General features: G+C 61.0%; 1 protein-coding gene across 8 annotated transcripts in view; it reads left to right on the plus strand.

The window, feature by feature from the left end:
- Positions 1-18264, plus strand: part of SHANK2 (SH3 and multiple ankyrin repeat domains 2) — a 559847-nt gene that overhangs the window by 529177 nt on the left and 12406 nt on the right. For 7 of the 8 annotated variants that reach the window (XM_046643796.1, XM_046643794.1, XM_046643795.1 and 4 more), the window contains 3 exons: positions 8020-8150; positions 9998-10109; positions 12541-14953. In XM_046643796.1, the coding sequence (XP_046499752.1) occupies positions 8020-8150; positions 9998-10109; positions 12541-14953 (2656 nt within the window). The remainder of the gene's footprint in view (positions 1-8019; positions 8151-9997; positions 10110-12540; positions 14954-18264) is intronic. The other variant, XM_046643793.1, reaches the window with a different exon arrangement.

The following is an 18264-nucleotide window of genomic DNA, read 5'->3' on the forward strand; positions in this document are numbered from 1 at the left end:
GGGGTCTCGTCCGCTCCGTCCATGGCGGGCGCAGTGGAGCAGGCTGACCAGCTCGCGGGCGAGGCCGCCTCCGGGCGAGCACCCCTCACTGTCGCTGCGTTCTGGGCTGGAATCTGCGGGTCCGCTCTGAGGCCTAGGTCTTTCAGGAAAGAGCGCCCCTGCGATGGTGGGGCCCGCCCACACCCAGAACCAGTAGTTCCCCGCAGCTCCCTTGTCTTCTGGCCCCCTGCTTGACCACACCTTGTCCATCCAAACAAGACTCACCAGGAAAACCACACTGTCCCCTGCGCCTGGCCCGACACCTGATGCGGATGACATTGTGAATTACTGCGTGGCCTTCTCTGAAACAAGATGGCACGTGCCACGCTGGCTCCTTGAAGGGGCCTCCCCTGAGAGGACCAGCCAGCAGCTCCTCTTTAAAGGGGGGCTCGAGTGGGCCAGCTCAGACAGGGGGGCCCCGTGCAGGTCCCGGAGCCCTCGGCATCCCGAGGCCCTCTCTCCTGTGCCAGGCCTCGGGCACCCTTCCTAAAGGCTGCTTCTGTTCCCACTCGCTCAGGTGGGACTCAGTTTCCACCCTGGCCCGGGCGGGGAGCTAGGTGAGAAGGAAGGCCCCAGGAAGGCGCCTGGTCCTCCCAGGAAGCACATTTACCAACGGGCGGTCAGACAGGGAGGGTCACCGTGCCCAGCTTCCCGGGGAAGCCGCAGACAGTGCATCTCACTCTCTGGACGCCCGCCCGCCAGGGTCTGGCCCCTGTGGGCTGTGGGCGGTCAGGTTGTGGGCCCCCCCCCCCCCCCCCCGTGCGCATCGAAGCCCAGGCACTGGGCGAGCACTGCCACCACGGACTCACGCGCCCCTCTCTGTTTGCAAGCCTCCGTCCGGAAGAAGAAGGGTAAGGGGCGAGCCCTGTCTGTCCCCAGCCCCCACACACCCTGTGGGGGACCCCTCTGTGGCCGTCGGCATGGTGTCTACAATGTGCGGTCACTTTGTATTGTCTTCTCCCTGCTTGGGGTCCCGCCAGGAGGCCTGGGCTCCAGGACACGTCCCGTTTCAGTCTGTTCCGTCTGCTTCGCTTTTCCCGTCTGTGGTCCCCCCCAACATGTTCTGCATCACCCCCCACCCCGACTTGTGTCTGCGTCATCATGACTGTGAAGCCCTCGGGACTCGGGCTGTCACAGCCGAGTCTGCCTTGCTGGGGACCCTCTGAGCTCTGTGGACAAGGCCACACGAGGCTGCTGGCAGGGTGCAGGCCAGTGAGCCCCTGGCAAATGGATAGAGGGCAGGGTCCCTGGCCGCTGGCTGCCTTCGCCGCAGGCAGGAGCTGCCTCCCTTGAGCTCCCAGAAGGCCCCTCGCTCTCTGAGAGCCCTGCTCTGCACCTGCAGGACACCTGTCCTCAAGGTGGAGGCCGGGCGGAGCCATAAGGCTGCACCCCTCCCTGCCCCTCTGCAGGGCTGGCGCAGGGTGGGAGGAACAGCACAGACACAAGCCCGGGGTGGCCGACAGCAGGGCCCCAGACGGACTCAGGCTCCGCCTGCACCGCACTATATGTGGGGGCTCCTCGCCTGGCTGCTGGAGAGAGGCACCCCAACAGTGAAAGCAGCGCCGTCAAGTCAAAACCACTTATCCCAGGGGCCGAAGGGGAGCCTGTCACGTGACCCGGGCACTGCGCTGAGGCACAGTGTAGTGGCCACAACACTGGAATCTGGGGAGAAGGGCCTTGGAACCCAGTACGGCCGTGTCTCGGGACAGGGGTGTGGGTCCTGGAGCCCCAAGTCGCACACTCCCCCTTCTCCCCCAACTGTCTTCGCAGATGCAGGCCAGTCCAGCAGGCTTTCTTGGGAGCAGTCCTGGGCCTCCACCCCAGCCCCTAGGGGCAGCCCAGGGAACTCCCAGGGGGCTATGTAGGATGGGTCACCACATCAACCACGTGGTGGGTGCCCTGGAAACAAAGCTTCCTGGGATTACATTTCTCTCTGAATTCCCCTTCAATCCAAGGCCCATCCCCTGCTGTCAGGCGCAGCCCCTCTGTCCACCGGACTGTCCTCACAGTCCCCCACCAGAAGCCCCGAGGAACCCAGCAGCCCTGCAGAGCTGGCCCAGTGTCTGTTGTCAAGGAGAGCCTCAGAGGCGCCTGTGGCCTGCACCCCTCCCCGCCGGCCCCATCCGCGCCACCCTCCTCCCCGGGGCAGCTCCAGCAGCCAGATACCCCAGAGCCTGAGGGAGGATGGGGACAGAAGTGGGCACGTGGCCTGCGTGGGCCCAGGCAGAGTCCACACGAGGACAGGCAAGAGTCTTAGAGAGTGGAGACCTGCCTTCCTTTGAACAGCAGAGAAAACTGGATGCAAATTCGAGATCAAATGCTCCCTCCCCGTGTTCCCTGAGCCCAGCTAGAACAGGAGATGGGTCGGGGGCAAGAAGGCCCGAAGGGCCCAGCAGCCATGGCGCACCCAGCTCTTGAGGGGCGGGCGGCGGAGTGCGCTTGTCCACCCATCACGGGGCTGCAGTGTCCCCTCCCCTGGCCTGCGGCCCTGCCAGCTCAGAGCCTCAGTTCCTCACAGTGCAATCGGGGACCCACCACAAAGGGTGAGGGCATCCCATGGAGTCGTGCCCGGCGCCCACCCAGCTCATAGTAGGCGTGCAATGAGCACTCAACTCCTGTCATTCTGCCCCCGCCGGTCTCTTCCGGAGCACTGGCCTCCCCTCTTAAGAAGCGTCCATCACACTCCACAAAGGCCGGGGGAACAGGAGAAAAGCCGGCCTTCATGGATCTACTAGTTGAATAGTGTCCCCCAGAATTCGCGCCCACCTAGAACCTGAGCATGGGACCTCACTTGGAAATAGGGTCTTTGCAGATGGAATCAAGATGCGTCATACTGTAGCAGGGTGGCCCTGCCCCAATGACTGGTCCTCATAAGAGAAAGGGCAGGGACATTTTGACACAGACACAGAGGAGAGGGCCACGTGAAGACAGAGGCAGAGGTTGGAGGGCTGCAGCCACAACCCACAGACGCCTGGAGCCCCAGAAGCCGGAAGAGGCGGGAAGGACCCTCCCCTGGAGCCTCCGGAGGGAGCGGGGTCCTGCGACACCTTCAGTTTAGTCTTCTGGTCTCCAGACTGGAGGAGAATCAATTTTTGTTGTTTTAAACCATCTGGTTTGTGCTACTTTGTCCTAGGAGCTCTAGGAGACGGGTACAACAGTAAAAGGGCCTCACATCCCAGCTCCACCCCAGGAGCCGCCTCCTGCTGGAGTGGCTGCGAGCAAGTGAGCAAGTGACCGAGATCCCCGAGTCCTCGTTTCCTCATCTCTAAGCCCCTGCTTAGTCATCCGGTGTTTCCTAAGGCCTGCTCTCACCCTGACACTGCACTCACGGGCTCGAGGGTGATCAGGGCCCCATCCCCCTCCCCACGCCCCCGCCAGGGCCACGTAGCCCCGGGCAGTTCCATGCAGTTGCCAGGCCCGGGGTGGTGGGACGGGTTTGACCCGGGCTTCCTGGCACCTCGGGCTGCACCCTCGGCCGGTCTCTTGGAGACTCGTCAGAGCCCGCAGGCCAGGAGCAGTCTGCTGGGCTGGCGCAGCAGCTCCCCACCCCTTCCCTGACTCCTGGGAGGGTTCAACGAGCTGGGCCAGCTGGCGACAGCGGCAGCTGCCAACGTGCGCGGCTCGTCTCTAACACCTGGTGCTGCTGGCGTTTCTGTCTTCCTCTTGGAAGCTGTGTTGTGGAGGAAATCCTGCGCGTGCCCTCTCACCCCGAGGGATGGCACGAGTGGCCCTGCCCCTCCAGAGAGGTTGGCAAAACGACTAGTTCAAGGGCACGAGGGAGAGGAGAGCGACTGAGGAATGACAGGGTTCGCGGATATCTCAGATGTTAGGAAGCACTTCACAAAGCTGGAGAATTTGAGCATCTCCATCGTGGCCTCGCCGGACATTTCTGGAGCATCTGGGATGCTCTCCCCAGGGTTCCGAGGAGCAGATGGGGGCCTAGCTCCCGGGCTCAGGGTCACTGCAGCCTTGCATGTGGCCACAGGCAAAGGGGGGCACAGAGCCTGAGAGCCTGGGTCTCTGCAATGGGCACCCAATTTCCACCTGGAGGGAGACAGGTGCAGCCACAGGCTCCTGTCTCAGCCATGTGTGCCCGCGTCATCCTGGCTGCTGGAGTTGTTGCCACAATTGGGTGCCTTCCTCCTGCAAAGCCAGCGGGCTTCTCCAGCAGGAAGGCACGGGACGCCCTGGGTGACTGTGTTGAAGTCTCTGTGGTCAAGGGTGAGCTCATGGGCTGCAGGCTCTGGTGATGAGCAGGACACCAGCCCTTCCTGTCACCCCTCCCCTGGTTCCTAAGAGAACCATGGCTGCGTGTGACCTGACGGTGCTTGACGAGTCCGCCACCTCGCCTCTCCCCGAGCATGCTCTTCCCCACGCCAGGAAGTCAGCAGTGTACAGACGGTGCGCATCACCTCTGGCTACTAAACAGACCGGACGTTTGCTTTGAAAATTAAAGTACGGGGTTGCTTCTGGAGCATTTTCATCAGCTCATTACTAGATAGTTTTTTAAGACTTGACCACTTTCAAATCTGTCTGTGAGATTGTTTTCAGTCACCGAGGACTCCATCTGAAGTCGCAGGTGCTGGAGTCCCTAACCCCCTTCCCCCGGAGGCCCCAGTCCAAAGCTTTTATGGACGAAGCGTAATCATCCTGATGAGCCCGGAGGAAGAAGCAGGAACCCACAGTCTCTCAGCTTTTCTTCAAAGCCTTCCTGTTCCAGTCACCAAACCCTCAAAGACGGGGCGAGCGGTCAGGCGCAGGCTCCCTGAGACGAGAGCATCGCAGAGACCATGCTAAGCAGCCGTCACTGGGAAGGAAGGACAGCCCCCGCGTTACCTGCCCCAAACCCAGCTGCCCTCCTGTGCTCCGGTTCAGAAGGACATTTGAGTGGGACGGAAGCGGGAGGCAAAGGCTGGAACAAAGAGCAGGGTGTCCACGTGGGAGGTGGCCACGACTCCAGGGGACGCAGCGTCAGTGACCCCCCACCCGCCCTCACTGTGCGGCCTGGCAGGGGTACAGACGGAGCCCCGACTTCAGACAGCAGCCCTTGCTTTCCCGTCAGCGGGACGAGGCAGACGTTTCTGATGGTAACCCGAGTTTCCACTGCCCCCCAGGGCCCGGCACTCCTGCCTCAAGGGTGGGTACAGGGGCTGGGTGACCTCAACTTGAGCCCAAGCTGCCACCTGGCCCCAGATTTCCACCTGCAGGACTGTAGGCATCTCAGACCCTCAGCTGTTCTCTCTGCACGATGGGACTTCCCCTGCGGCCAGCTTCTTGTTGGGATGAAGGCACCTGGGACTTCCATCGGGACCGGGCCCATTGTTGCTACCCAGGCTGCCTTTGCCTCAGCAGGGCACACTCATCATTCGAGGCGTGTTTTTGGGGTGCCTGCCACATGCCCTGGGGCCCCAAGATCAAGTCTGCCGCCTGCTCATTCCAGGTGTGTGAAGATTCCCGGTGCTATTCGGGGATGCCAGCCAGCAGACCCTCTGTGTGCTGGGGTGGGGGTAAACCAGCCCCATCAGGTTAGGGGACAGCTGGAAACCTCTCGAAGCCCCGGCTGGTTTAGCTCTCCATCATGGGAGAGCTGCCCCCATCCCTCACCCCCAGGTGTGCCCAGATGTGGCCAGCTACCCAGCGGAGCTCTCCATCTACAATGCTTCCCAGGGACATCTTGCTGGGCTCCAGTCACTCTTCCGCTAAGTCAGTGCATCCTCCGCCCCGGGTCCACATTCCCGGAGGCCCCTGGGGAGCGCGCCTAGCTGAGCTGCACGTGCTGAAGCGCAGGCTGGGCTGAGCAGACAGCCCGAGCCTGCAGACGAAGCTCCCAGCACCGGAGAGAGCCTGACTCCCTGCCCTCATGGGAGAGACAGCCAGCACCTTGGCTGAAGCAAAACCCACAGCCACGCCGAGGGCCCAGCTTCCAGGGACAGGCCAGGTGGACGTGCGGGTATACTATCGGCCTGCTGAGGAAGTCAGCGACATGTCCCCTGCACCGCTGCCATGAGAGGCCCTGAGCCATGCAGCAGTCCAGGGGAGCGAGGCTGGGTTGCTGGGGCCGGGGAGACCTGCGCAGAAGGCAGTGAAATCCCAACCAGGGCAGGGTTCCCAGCCCAAATCTGAGGGGGAAGGCTTCTCAGAGGAGGCAGATGGCTGGGGTCAGGGCGCGTGTACAGGACAGCACTGGGGCAAAGGGAAGGAGGTGAGGAGAGAGCAGAACTGCACAGCACCTCAGCGGGCAGCGAGGAGGAAAGCGGGGGCTGGGGACACAGTGACTGTAGCTGCGGGTGTCCCCGCTGCTAAGTGACACCAGAGAAATGGGTATTTCTGACCAATTCCCTGAGGATCCGTTGCTTACCAACGTCCCCATCATCCCTGAGTGGAAGGAAGTGCCCCTGAGGGGGAGGCAGTGAGCCAGGAGAGGAGGCGGCAGGGAGGGCCCTCCGGCGACTGCCGGCAGGTGGCCTGGGAGGGGTGTCCAGACCTGGGGCGCACGTGTTTCCCATGCAGGGCCGGATAGGGTGTTTGCGGCTCCGCGGGCCCTATGTTCTCTGTTGCACGTTCTTCTCCTTCCTTTCACAACCTCGTCAAAGTGTAAGACCGTCCTTGGGTCAAGGGCCAAACAAGAAGAGGCGAGGCACAGGCGGGACCTGGCCCGAGGGCCCTGGTTGGCTGACCCCCATCTAGGGCAGGGCTCTAGAGCCAGGGCTAACCAGGGAAGTGTCTCCGTGGAGGATGGCAGAGTCCACACCTGTCAGCGCTGAGGTTCAGTGGGTGACCCCGCCCTGGCACGCCCCCCTGAAGCCCCCCCCCGCCGGCCCCTTTTGGGCAACCCCAGGGGTGTGGTGACTCTGAGGCGGTTCCTCTCTGGGAGTCACCATGTCTTGAGAGACAACGTGGGGTGCGCCTTCCTTCCCCGGGGCCCCCCTCGCAGCTCAGGGTCTGGGCGAGACCCCAGAGGCCTGGGCCTTTTCAACGGCACGAGCTTCACAGGAGTCACGAGACCCCAAACAGGTTGGGGTCACCCAGGAAAAGACCTCAGGCTCATGGACAGAATGTTCTGGATGGCCAGGGGTGGGCAAGGGGAGTGCTGTGCCTCACAGGGTCCAAAGTGGGACTTTGCACCCGGCGCCCCCTCACTCTGGCTTCACACTGGCCAGGTGGCGCCTCGCTGGAGGGGCCGCTGTGGTGGGCGGGGCCGCGGGCACAGCGCCCCGAGGACTCCGGTTCTGCGGGCCTCGGCAAACCGGGGTCCTGAACAGCCGGGGCCTGAACCCCACGTCCCACTAGTAAGGCTAGCGCCTTGGGGTAGGTCCAGGACGTGCTTCAGTTTCCACGTTCCCAAAAGTCTTCTAATGTCTTAAATCTCAACTTTTTGATTTTTAAAAAAAATATCTAAGGATCACTAATAACTAACCTTGGCTTTCTTTTTCACAAAGAAATGAGAATGTTCCCCTAGTAGGGGAAGCCCGGGACCACCCTGTGCAGGACAGGCTCCCTCACGCCCACCCTGCCCAGTGGCCTCCAGGCTCGGGTGCTGGGTCCTCAGGCCCCGCCACCACATTTGGCTGCAGAGGAGCCGCACCTCTGACTCGTGACCAGGAAAGCGCTCCGACAGTGGGCGCAGGTCACCCATCAGGGAACCCCACAGGGCTCCATGGAAGAGCTGGCATCCAGGGAGACGGGGCTCCCAGGGCTGAGGCTGTGTCTCTGGGGCCCTTCTCCCCGTCCCGCCCATGCGCCCTCCTGGGGCATGGGGTCTGTGGAAGGGACGGTGTCGGTGTGGATGTGTGTGGCAGTGGGCAGCGCGTGGCTCCGCAGGCCGTGAGAGACACCAGCTTGCCCCATTTCGGAGGCGGAGCGGGAAACGCCTTGTTAAAATGCGAAGGCGCTTCAGCCTTGGCTGAGACCCGTGCCCCTGACTGTGTTTCTGGGACTGCGGTCACTGATGCTGTTCCCATCATCATGTTCACGTTGCAGACAAACCAGATGAGATAGTCCCCGCCTCCAAGCCATCCCGAACCGTCGAGAACGTGGCCGTGGAGTCCAGGGTGGCCACCATCAAGCAGCGGCCCACCAGCCGGTGCTTCCCGTCCGTCTCTGACATGAACGTGAGTGGCCGTGCCCCGGGGACCAGGGAAGTGGGCGGGCCTCGCAGCATCGCCCCTGTGGTGGCAGGGCCCAGCCTGAGTGGCAACGACCGTCCTTGCAGTGGTGGCTTACGCTCCCCACGCTGTCCAGACACGGAGCCCCAGGCTGAGTGGCCACGGGACAGGCACTGTGGCCCAGTGGGGACAGACCAGAGCCTGGCCGCCACTCACCACATGACCTGCACTCAGTCACCACACATACATGCGCACACACACACCCCTCTAGGGCTGCAAGGCCTGAGAGCCCCTTCAGACAGAAGGGTCTCCGCTCCTAGTCTACCCAGAGTACAGAAGCCCCCGGGGCTGGAAGAGGCCCGGCTTCAGACCCGGGCGTAGGGGCCTCCCCTAGTGGCGGCTCCACGCACAGCAGGACCCAGGGGACGAGGGCATGCCTCCCAAGATCTCAGGGGCCAGGAGCTGGGGTCGCACAGGGCTGGGCTTCGAGGACTCGGGTCACTGCGCCCAGTGCCCAGCTCAGAGCCGCCCTCTCGGGACCCTGCCTGGCGGCCCAGGGGCTGGGGCAGAGGCGCTGGGCTTCCCCGGGCCGGCTCGTCCTGGGCAGGCTGCTTCTCACTGTTGTCCTGACTCAGCCCTCGGCGCCCCATCTTCGTGCCTGGTGCTGGATCCCAGTACTACCTGCTCTGAATACTTACACAGTATTTTCTCTGAATCCACTTTGAACTGACTCACTCTGTTTAACCTAGCCTTTCTTTAAACAGTAATACCCGTAAGGATCACCAATTTGATATGATCATTTTGTGCAGTACACATTAAAACAAACACAACTGTGAACAATTACAATTAAAATGCTCCGCCTGCCCCTCCCCCACCATCTCTGGAACTCCGAGGGGAGAGCAGCGGCTGCACGAGCTCGAGCTCTCGGTGGGCGGCCATCCTGCCAGGTCAGCCCTTCCCTCCGGGCCCTGCCTCCCCAGTCCTTGCCCCTGGCTGCACCCCAGGCCCCACCATGTCCCAGACACTCTCCAAGCCCAGCGTCAGGCTCCAGGGGAGAGAGCCAGCAGAGCCCCCAAGCCCCAGAGCCTAGGTCTGCGTCTCACCAGGCTGGGGACACGAGCACCAAATATGTAGGAACTTGCACAGGTGTTTCCATCGGGTTCTGCATCCGATATTTTTCCTGAGTTGCCCTCCAGCGCAGAGACATGGGGGCAGCCAGCAACCTCAGTTTTACAGTCAAGGAAGCAGCAGGTTCGGCGGAGGCTGCGCAGGGCATCTGTTTCCAAAGCGAAGGAGGCCGGCTCTAGGCTCCTCCTGAGCCAGGCCGGGGAGGGAAGACGGGAGCTGGACTGGGCCTCGGAGCTCCAGGGCCGTCCTGCAGCTCGCTCGCTCACAGCCGGGACCAGCTCTCCATGCACCACGCTGTGGCCGGTGCTGTTAGCCCATTTTGTGGAGGAGGAAAATGGAGGCTCCTGCTTGAGGACATGGCCACGGTCAGACCCCACTACCCACCGGGGTGTTCTCTCTCCTACAGGACATCTGTCCTGGCCACTCTCCCAGAGACTTGTCTGTCAGCCACTCGGTGAATGATGTCAGGCAGACCATGGCTCCATGAACCAGGCACGCTGGCAGAGGGCGGGAGCTAGTGGGGAAGGTACAGACAGAGCCCTTCTGAGTCCTCGACGCTGGTGTGTCCTGTCAGCCTCAGCTGGACACTTAAGTGCTCCTGGAAGCAGCCCGGAAGCCACGTGATGGGTGCCCGCTGCCCGGGACTTCTGTGTCACCTTCTGGGCCTGGGCGCCATAGGTGGGGCTGATCCCGGCATGGCTCACTCCGGGCTCTCTGGTTTGCAGTCTGTGTACGAACGCCAGGGGATCGCCGTGATGACACCCACTGTTCCTGGGAGCCCGAAAGGCCCATTTCTGGGCCTCCCTCGAGGTACGATGCGAAGGCAGAAATCAATAGGTAAGAAGTGTGGCCCGCACCCGAAGAGGTTGCCCCTTGGCTCTCAGAGCAGCCCCAGACACCCGCAGCAGCGCTGCCACCAGGGCCCGCCCAGCGACCCCCACAGGCCCGCCCATCAGAGGGCAGGCACCCGGCCAAGCTTCTGGGGAGCCCTTTCCAACTTTTCTCCCCACTGGACCCCCGATCCAGGGTGGCTTCTGCAACCTTGCAAGCCACATTGTGTGTGATAACACCAGAAGGGTGAGGGGGCCACGTCAGGAGGGAGGTGGGGGCTGGGCCCGCACAGGTCAGAGGTGGCCGGGGAGTGGGCCCTGTGTTCCCTGCGGTCCCCACGGTCCCTGTGTAGACTGGCCCGTGCCATGTTGTGTAGGACGAGCTCAATGGACATACTTCTAAGGGTGGCTGGGTCAGGTGCTTGAATTCTAATAAAATCATGTACTGTGTGTTGTAGAAAACTGCTTACCTTTCTTGCTAATGTCACATGATCCCCACTGGCTCTGCTCCAGGCGAGGTAAACGTGACCCTTCAGACAGTCCCTTCGTGAGACTACCGTGTAAGGTCTCAGAGAAGCTAAGGCCACTGCTGGACACCAGTGGACCCTTGCCATTTAAAGAGAAGAGTGTGTGTGGTGGCCACAATGGGCAGCCCCGGTCCCGCCCTTGGGGACACTGCTCCCTGTGTTCTGGAAACACCTCCTGGCGATGCTGTCTGGAGGCGTGGCTGGTCTGTCCCTAGTTTGAGGTAGATTACAGTAGGCAGTGGCTCCATGACAAGTGATGGTGGAGGGACACGTGCTGTCCCTGACACTCACCCGTCCCAGGAGCTCGGCCCACAGAGTAGCGCCTACGCCGTGTGTGTCACTGGCTCTGTAACCGGTTAATAACAATTGATTTCCTCCTGTCAGACAGCAGAATCTTTCTATCAGGTCAGTGAACCTTACGGTCTGGAATCTGTAGTATGAATGTCACCCAGTTGACTCTGTAAGGTGTATTCTTAAATTACTACTCCTTGGGAACGTAATTGTCAGGCAGCCGACAGGTAGCAAACGGCCAGCGCAGGAGGCCTGGCAGCAGCCGTCCTCGGCGTCGCCACAATGCCCTCCCACAGGAGTACGTCCAATTTGGAATACCCTTATGGAGCGGGAGTGTCCGCTGGAGTCCATGACTGTCGTCTGTCCTGGGAGTTTCTTGATTTGAAGGACTTCCTGCTGTCCCTCTGCATGCCCCCGACGTGAGACCTCGTACTTCCCGTCTGTCGCTGTCTGTCTGTTTTGCTTCCCGTCTCCTGGAGTGCATTCTGTTGACGTCTGCATATCTCGGGCTGTCAGGAAGAGAGTCTGAAAGCCTCCCCAGTCGACACACAGAGAGCGCAGGCCCGCGGGGCTGGCAGGCCCGCGTCCCCACGGCCGTCCCCTCAGCACGTTCCATCACATCCAACATCCGCGTGTTTCACTAGGCTGAAGCCTGGAACACGACCTGACTGTGTGCCAAGCAGGCCGATCTTTGCTCCTGGTTACTCAGGGTTGTGGTAAATTGGACCCGTTCTAGAGCTCCCCGGAGGATCCAGAAAGGGCTCGCTGAGGCCAGCGGCTGAGCGCTTGCTCAGGAGCCTGCTCCGGGCTTGGACTGGCGTCCACACAGCCACCCTCCTGAGGGCCCAGGGAGCTCCAGGATCGAGCCCTCGGGTAGCCCAGAGAAGTCAGGCAACAAAACGGGCTCCTGTCACATGGGCAAGACCAGGGTCACAGCACGTGCAGGGCCACTAGCCGGCCGATGGCTCTGCTGAAGGGTGGCCAGCCTCCCTGCACACCCAGGCAGGACGATGGTGCTCTCCTGCCTCTGAACAGTGGCAGCATCCGTGTCACATCGGCCAACACAGGAACTCCCTCAACTCCTGTACCCTTCCCCCTCGTTTCAGATGGGCAGCATCACAGCTTCAGCCCCCAGACCCTAAAAACACCGCCTGCGGGCCCCGGCCAAGCCAGGAAGGATGGATGCCCCCCGGTCCAGTCCAGCTCTGCCCCAGCACACGCACATGTGCACGTGTGTGCATGCACACATGCACACAAGCAGCCCTGAGGTCAGGTGCCCAGTGCTTGGCCGGTAGAGCAACACGCAGCTCGTCGTCCAGGCCCTTACCACCCTGGCCTCACACATCCCTCATGCCCGCCACTCGGCCACAAGCACAGCATCTCAGCAGCACGCACTCAGTGCATCCCCAGTGCCTTTGTCTTCTTTTCTTTCTTTTTTTTTTGGCTCAGAATGGGCTGCGTAACCCCTTGGCCTCGTGGCTTGTGCTGTGTTCTGTGAGCAAGTGTGCATCGTGATTCTTTGTGAGTTTGCAGAGACGTAGTATGTCACACAATCCTAGGAGCTTAGTGGGCTGTGTGTCACTGTCGTGATTTAAAACTAACCCTTCCTTCTACTTGTAGGAATAACAGAGGAAGAGCGACAGTTCCTGGCCCCTCCCATGCTGAAGTTCACCAGAAGCCTGTCCATGCCGGACACCTCGGAGGACATCCCCCCCCCACCGCAGTCCATACCCCCATCTCCACCACCACCTTCCCCCACTGCCTACAACTGTCCCAAGTCCCCAACTCCAAGAGTCTATGGGACGATTAAGCCTGCGTTCAATCAGAACTCCGCTGCCAAGGTGTTGCCGGCGGCGCGCTCTGACACGGTGGCCACCATGATGAGAGACAAGGGGCTGTACTACAGGAGAGAGCTGGACCGCTACTCCCTGGACTCCGAGGACCTCTACAGCCGCAACGCCGCCGCCCAGGCCAACTTCCGCAACAAGAGGGGCCAGATGCCCGAAAACCCATACTCCGAGGTGGGCAAGATCGCCAGCAAAGCCGTCTACGTGCCCGCCAAGCCCGCCAGGCGGAAGGGCATGCTGGTGAAGCAGTCCAACGTGGAGGACAGCCCTGAGAAGACGTGCTCCATCCCCATCCCCACCATCATCGTCAAGGAGCCCTCCACCAGCAGCAGCGGGAAGAGCAGCCAGGGCAGCAGCATGGAGATCGACCCCCAGGCTTCGGAGCAGCCGGGCCAGCTGCGGCCTGACGACGGCCTGGCCGTCAGCAGCCCCTTCGCTGCCGCCATCGCTGGGGCTGTCCGAGACCGGGAGAAGCGGCTGGAAGCCAGGAGGAACTCCCCGGCCTTCCTCTCCACGGACCTGGGGGACGAAGACGTGGGGCTGGGGCTGCCCGCCCCCCGGATGCTGCCCTCCAACTTCCCCGAGGAGGGTGGGTTTGGTGAGGAGGATGGCGCCGAGCAGCTGTCACCGCCCACGTCAGGGGCAGCGCCCAGGGAGCCTGAGAACCATTTTGTGGGTGTTGGCGAGGCCGGAGCTCAGGGTGAGGCCGGCAGGCCACTGAATTCCACGTCCAAAGCCAAGGGGCCCGAGAGCAGCCCCACGGTGGCCCCCAAGAGCAGCAACGCGGCTGGCCCCGAGAACTACGTGCACCCGCTCACAGGGCGGCTGCTGGACCCTAGCTCCCCGCTAGCCCTGGCGCTTTCTGCAAGGGACCGAGCCATGAAGGAGTCCCAGCAGGGCCCCAAGGGGGAGGCCCCCAAGGCCGACCTCAACAAACCTCTCTACATCGATACCAAAATGCGGCCCAGCGTGGAGGCGGGCTTCCCCACGGTAACCAGGCAGAACACTCGGGGGCCCCTGAGGCGGCAGGAGACGGAGAACAAGTATGAGACGGAGCTGGGCAAGGACCGGAAGGGCGACGACAAGAAGAACATGCTGATCGACATCGTGGACACGTCGCAGCAGAAGTCGGCCGGCCTGCTAATGGTCCACACCGTGGACGCTGCCCGGTCGGACGACTTCCTGGAGGAAGAGGATGAGAAGGCCGACATGGAAACAAAGCCAGACAGCTCGCCCACCGAGGTGCCAGAAGGCGTTCCCGAAACCGAAGGTGCTTTACAGATCTCCGCCGGCCCCGAGCCCGCCAACGCCGCCGCGCCCGGCAGGACCATTGTGGCGGTGGGCTCCATGGAGGAGGCGGTGATTTTGCCATTCCGCATCCCCCCTCCCCCTCTGGCATCCGTGGACCTGGACGAGGAATTTATTTTTACAGAGCCATTGCCTCCTCCCCTGGAATTTGCCAATAGTTTTGATATCCCCGACGACCGCGTCGCTTCTGTCCCCGCTCTCACAGACTTGGTCAAGCAGAAAAAAAACGACGCCTCCCAGCCCCCTTCGTTGAACTCCAGCCAACCCACCAACTCTGCAGATAGCAAGAAGCCGGCCGGTCTTTCAAACTGTCTGCCTGCCTCATTCCTGCCGCCCCCCGAAAGCTTTGACACTGTCACAGACTCTGGGATCGAGGAGGTGGACAGCCGGAGCAGCAGTGACCACCATCTCGAGACGACCAGCACCATCTCCACAGTGTCCAGCATCTCCACCCTGTCCTCCGAAGGCGGGGAGAACGTGGACACCTGCACAGTCTATGCAGATGGGCAAGCATTTATGGTTGACAAACCCCCAGTACCTCCTAAGCCAAAAATGAAGCCCGTAATTCACAAAAGCAATGCACTTTATCAAGACGCGCTCGTGGAAGAGGATGTGGATAGCTTTGTTATCCCCCCGCCGGCCCCCCCACCACCGCCGGGTGGTGTCCAGCCCGGGACAATCAAGGTTATCCAGCCAAGGACCTCCAAGTTGTGGGGTGATGTCTCGGAGATCAAAAGTCCGATTCTCTCAGGCCCAAAGGCGAATGTGATTAGTGAATTGAACTCAATCTTGCAGCAAATGAACCGAGAGAAGTCGGCAAAGCCTGGGGAAGGACTGGATTTGCCGATGGGAACCAAGCCTGCCAGCCTCGCTCCAAGGTAAGTCCCTCAGTTGGCTTAGACGCAGACCGCTCCGTGCTGAGCTGTCCTCTGTCTCGTCCGGCCCGTGCTGCCCGGGAGGTGCCCTGCAGGAGAACCACAGCGGACATGAAGAGGGGATGCCGAAAGCCTGTGTGCTGGCTGCATCATTGCGCTTCTCTTCCGCATTCTCCGGGACGCCGTCCGGGCCGCAGAGCAAAGATCCCATCCATCCTGGCAGGACAGCAGCCGGCACTCCCCTCAAAGACTTGTGTTATTACACTGCCGCCGCCCGAGCCCTCCCCAGCTGGGCTTCCAGAGAGGGGCTCTGCTCTCTCCGTTCATGTCCTCCCGATCTTTGCCAGGACCACCCGAAAGGCCATTCGAGAGCCCCACAGAAACCCAAATTGAGCTCCACCAAGCTGGTTGCAAGAGGGTAGCCATGCCAACTGGGCGTGTGAGGGGTTGGCAGCACGTGGGGGTGTGATGCGGTGTGCGTGGGTTCTGCCCTCCTCCCTTCGCTCGGTGGGCTGAGGGTGGGGCGGGCCAGGTTGTGGCCTCCCTGGTGAATCTGAGTGAGACGCAGCCCCCTGCCAGCCCAGCCTACCCTGTTGGGCAGACCTCATGGAAGAAAACCAGCCGGTTTTCCCCAGGTCAGCCATTCCCAGCATCCTGCAGAATCTAAGTGCCTGCCATTGGGACTGGGGGTAGAGCCTGGGGGTCTCGGCGCAGCCCGCAGGCTCGGGAGGCACGCGCTGCTCCAGCACAGCACAGGCCCCCCCCCCCCCGCCCGCCCGCAGCTCTCCCTCTCCCGCCGTTTCCTCAAGGTTCTCGGGTCTCTTCCCCGTGACACGTGACACGCACCAGCTTGCTGTTCCCCAGGGGCGGTGTTCTCCAGCTTCTCCCACCGACGTTTACTCCCGGGTGTCATCACTTTGACTGATGCAGTCTTTCTTCAGGCTCCTGCTGGGCAGGCGTTTGCGTCAACATCCAAGTCTATTAGCAGCGACATCACATTAGGGCGGGGTCTTGAGGCGCACCGAGAGCCACAGGGTCCCAGCCACCTTCCAGCCACCTTTCAGTGTGGGCGTAAAGACATTACTTGGACGGCTCCCATTACCCCTCAGAGGAAGAGTGACCGGCCAGCCTTGGTAGAGAGAAGCAAGCTGACACCGCCGTGTTTTAATGGGGCACCCAGCAACAGCTGTGACATTTCAACAGAACCTCGGGTTGAAGAGAAAACCTTTAAAAATCCCCTGTTTCTGGTGGACGTATGTACACACATACCTACAAATATCATAGGCTCAGAAGTCTCAAGGAAATCTTAAGAACTGCCTAGTCTTGCCCTTTCTCATTGGATGATACAGTTCTTTAGCTGCTACATTATGTGAAAGTACATCAGTTAGGATGCTTCATCTCAGTGTTTCACATTTTACAAAACACTTTCACGTGGGTGAATAATCTTTACGAGACAAACCCATTTTTCAGAAGGGGAAATGGAGACTCAGAGAAGCCAAGTGGCTTGTCCACGTGTGAGCCAGCAGGAGGCAGAGCCAGGACGAGGCTCAGCTTTTCTGACTAGCACTTCCCTGCATTAGCAATGTCGGGAGGTCAGAAGATGCTGAAGGGGGTGACTCCAGGGCCACCCAGGCCAGGGGCAGCCTGCACCAAGCTGTCGTCCCCTGGGCACTCCTAGCTGGAGTGGGGTTTCCAGGGGGCCACTCGGCTCCCCACCTCTAATCATTTCCCCACTGGATGGATTCCCGGGGGCTCGGAGGAAGCTGGGTCTCCGAGCTGTATGTGTCTGCAGGGCTCCCTGCTCTGCACTTCCCTACGTGGGAGGGGCCTCCGAGCCTACGTCACCTGGCAGAGTCCTGCTGGATTTCTCGAGAGCAGCTGCAGGACCACCTCCAGCTGAAGCTCGGTTGCCAAGAACAGCCACCTCCGGTCTGTTCTGTTATTTATAACCCAATTCACTTACACCCAGAACATTAGCGGCATCTGTTAAGCACTCGCCAGCTGCTGGGCATCGCTGAGGCAGGCAGGGCTATAATTATTCCCTGTGCAGATGTGCAAACGAAGCTCAGAGAGTGGAGCACTCGGCCAAGGGTACTCAGCCGGAAGACGCAGCACCTCCAACCCCGAGAGCTGTCTCAGGGTTTGACTCCTGACCTCTCACTGGAGCCCAGGATCAGCCTGGAAGGCAGGGGCAGCGGACTTGACATCCGCAGGGCTGAGACCCGAGGGCAGGCTGTTCTCAGGCCCCGGGGACTCACCCTGAGCCCAGCTGAGTGCCCGGAAGTCTCCTCCCTGGCTCCCGGCGGCAGCTAACAGGCAAGGTCAGTCATCAGACGCGCGCCAGCACTGCTGAGTACCAGAGGCTGCATCCCGCTCTTCCTGCTCACGACTAAGGGTGACAGTGAGTTGGACCAGGAATAGGATGGCCCTGAGGCCAAGGGACAAAGAGGAAGGTCACTGACTTTAGGCCCTAAGCTGGGCCCTCAATTGGCTTCCCTGGTTCTGAGCTCACAGCCTCACCAGGCAAAGCCCTCAGTGGGCGCGAGCTGCAGCCACGAGGCATGCAGATGGCGGTAAGTTGGGGCAGCGGCTACCGGGCAGAGCCCCGGGGTGTGCCAAAGCTGGTCCCCAGGCCCCGGGCGCTGTGTCTCTCTTAGGAATCGGCGGCACTCACCCACATTTCTCCTCTCACACAGACACCCCCGAGCCATGCCCCGCCTTTGCTGGGTCTTGCCTCCCCCTTCAGCATCCTCTCAGCCAGGGCTCATCTGCCCGGGCCTCAGGCCGCTACTCTCAAATGCATCTAAAAATTAAGAGCTGGAAATGGCCCTGGGCAAAATGAGGCACGAAACTGGATGAAGGGAATTCCTACTGAGGAAAAAGAAATGGATTTTCCTAGGGAAAACTGAAAACCGGCCTTGCCCTTTGACAGACGAACAACGGTGTAAAAAGGCCATTTCTGTAGAAACAAGTTTTAATTGCCCGAGAAAGGGACAGATTCTAGAGTCGCTTCACAATTGTCCGTGCCATAAGTGGGAGGAGCCTCAGCTGACTCGCCCCTAAGTTACTTCCACCCTTGGGTTCTTTGCAACAATGCTGAGGCGAGAGTACTTTCACTTCTTGCTGGAACCCAGGACGGGACCGAGGGAGAAGAGAAGGGTGTCACTAGACCCTTGCTTACTTGGGGACATCTGACTTAACTTGAGCCATCAGTGAGTTTGCTGCTAAGATCTGTTCCCCGAAATCAGGGACGACGTGGGATTTGGTTATGTCTGGATTACAATTCTGTCCCGAAAGAAGACGATCGAGGAGTT

The sequence above is a fragment of the Equus quagga genome, chromosome 17 (assembly GCF_021613505.1).
Source record: "Equus quagga isolate Etosha38 chromosome 17, UCLA_HA_Equagga_1.0, whole genome shotgun sequence".
Classification (NCBI taxonomy): domain Eukaryota; kingdom Metazoa; phylum Chordata; class Mammalia; order Perissodactyla; family Equidae; genus Equus; species Equus quagga.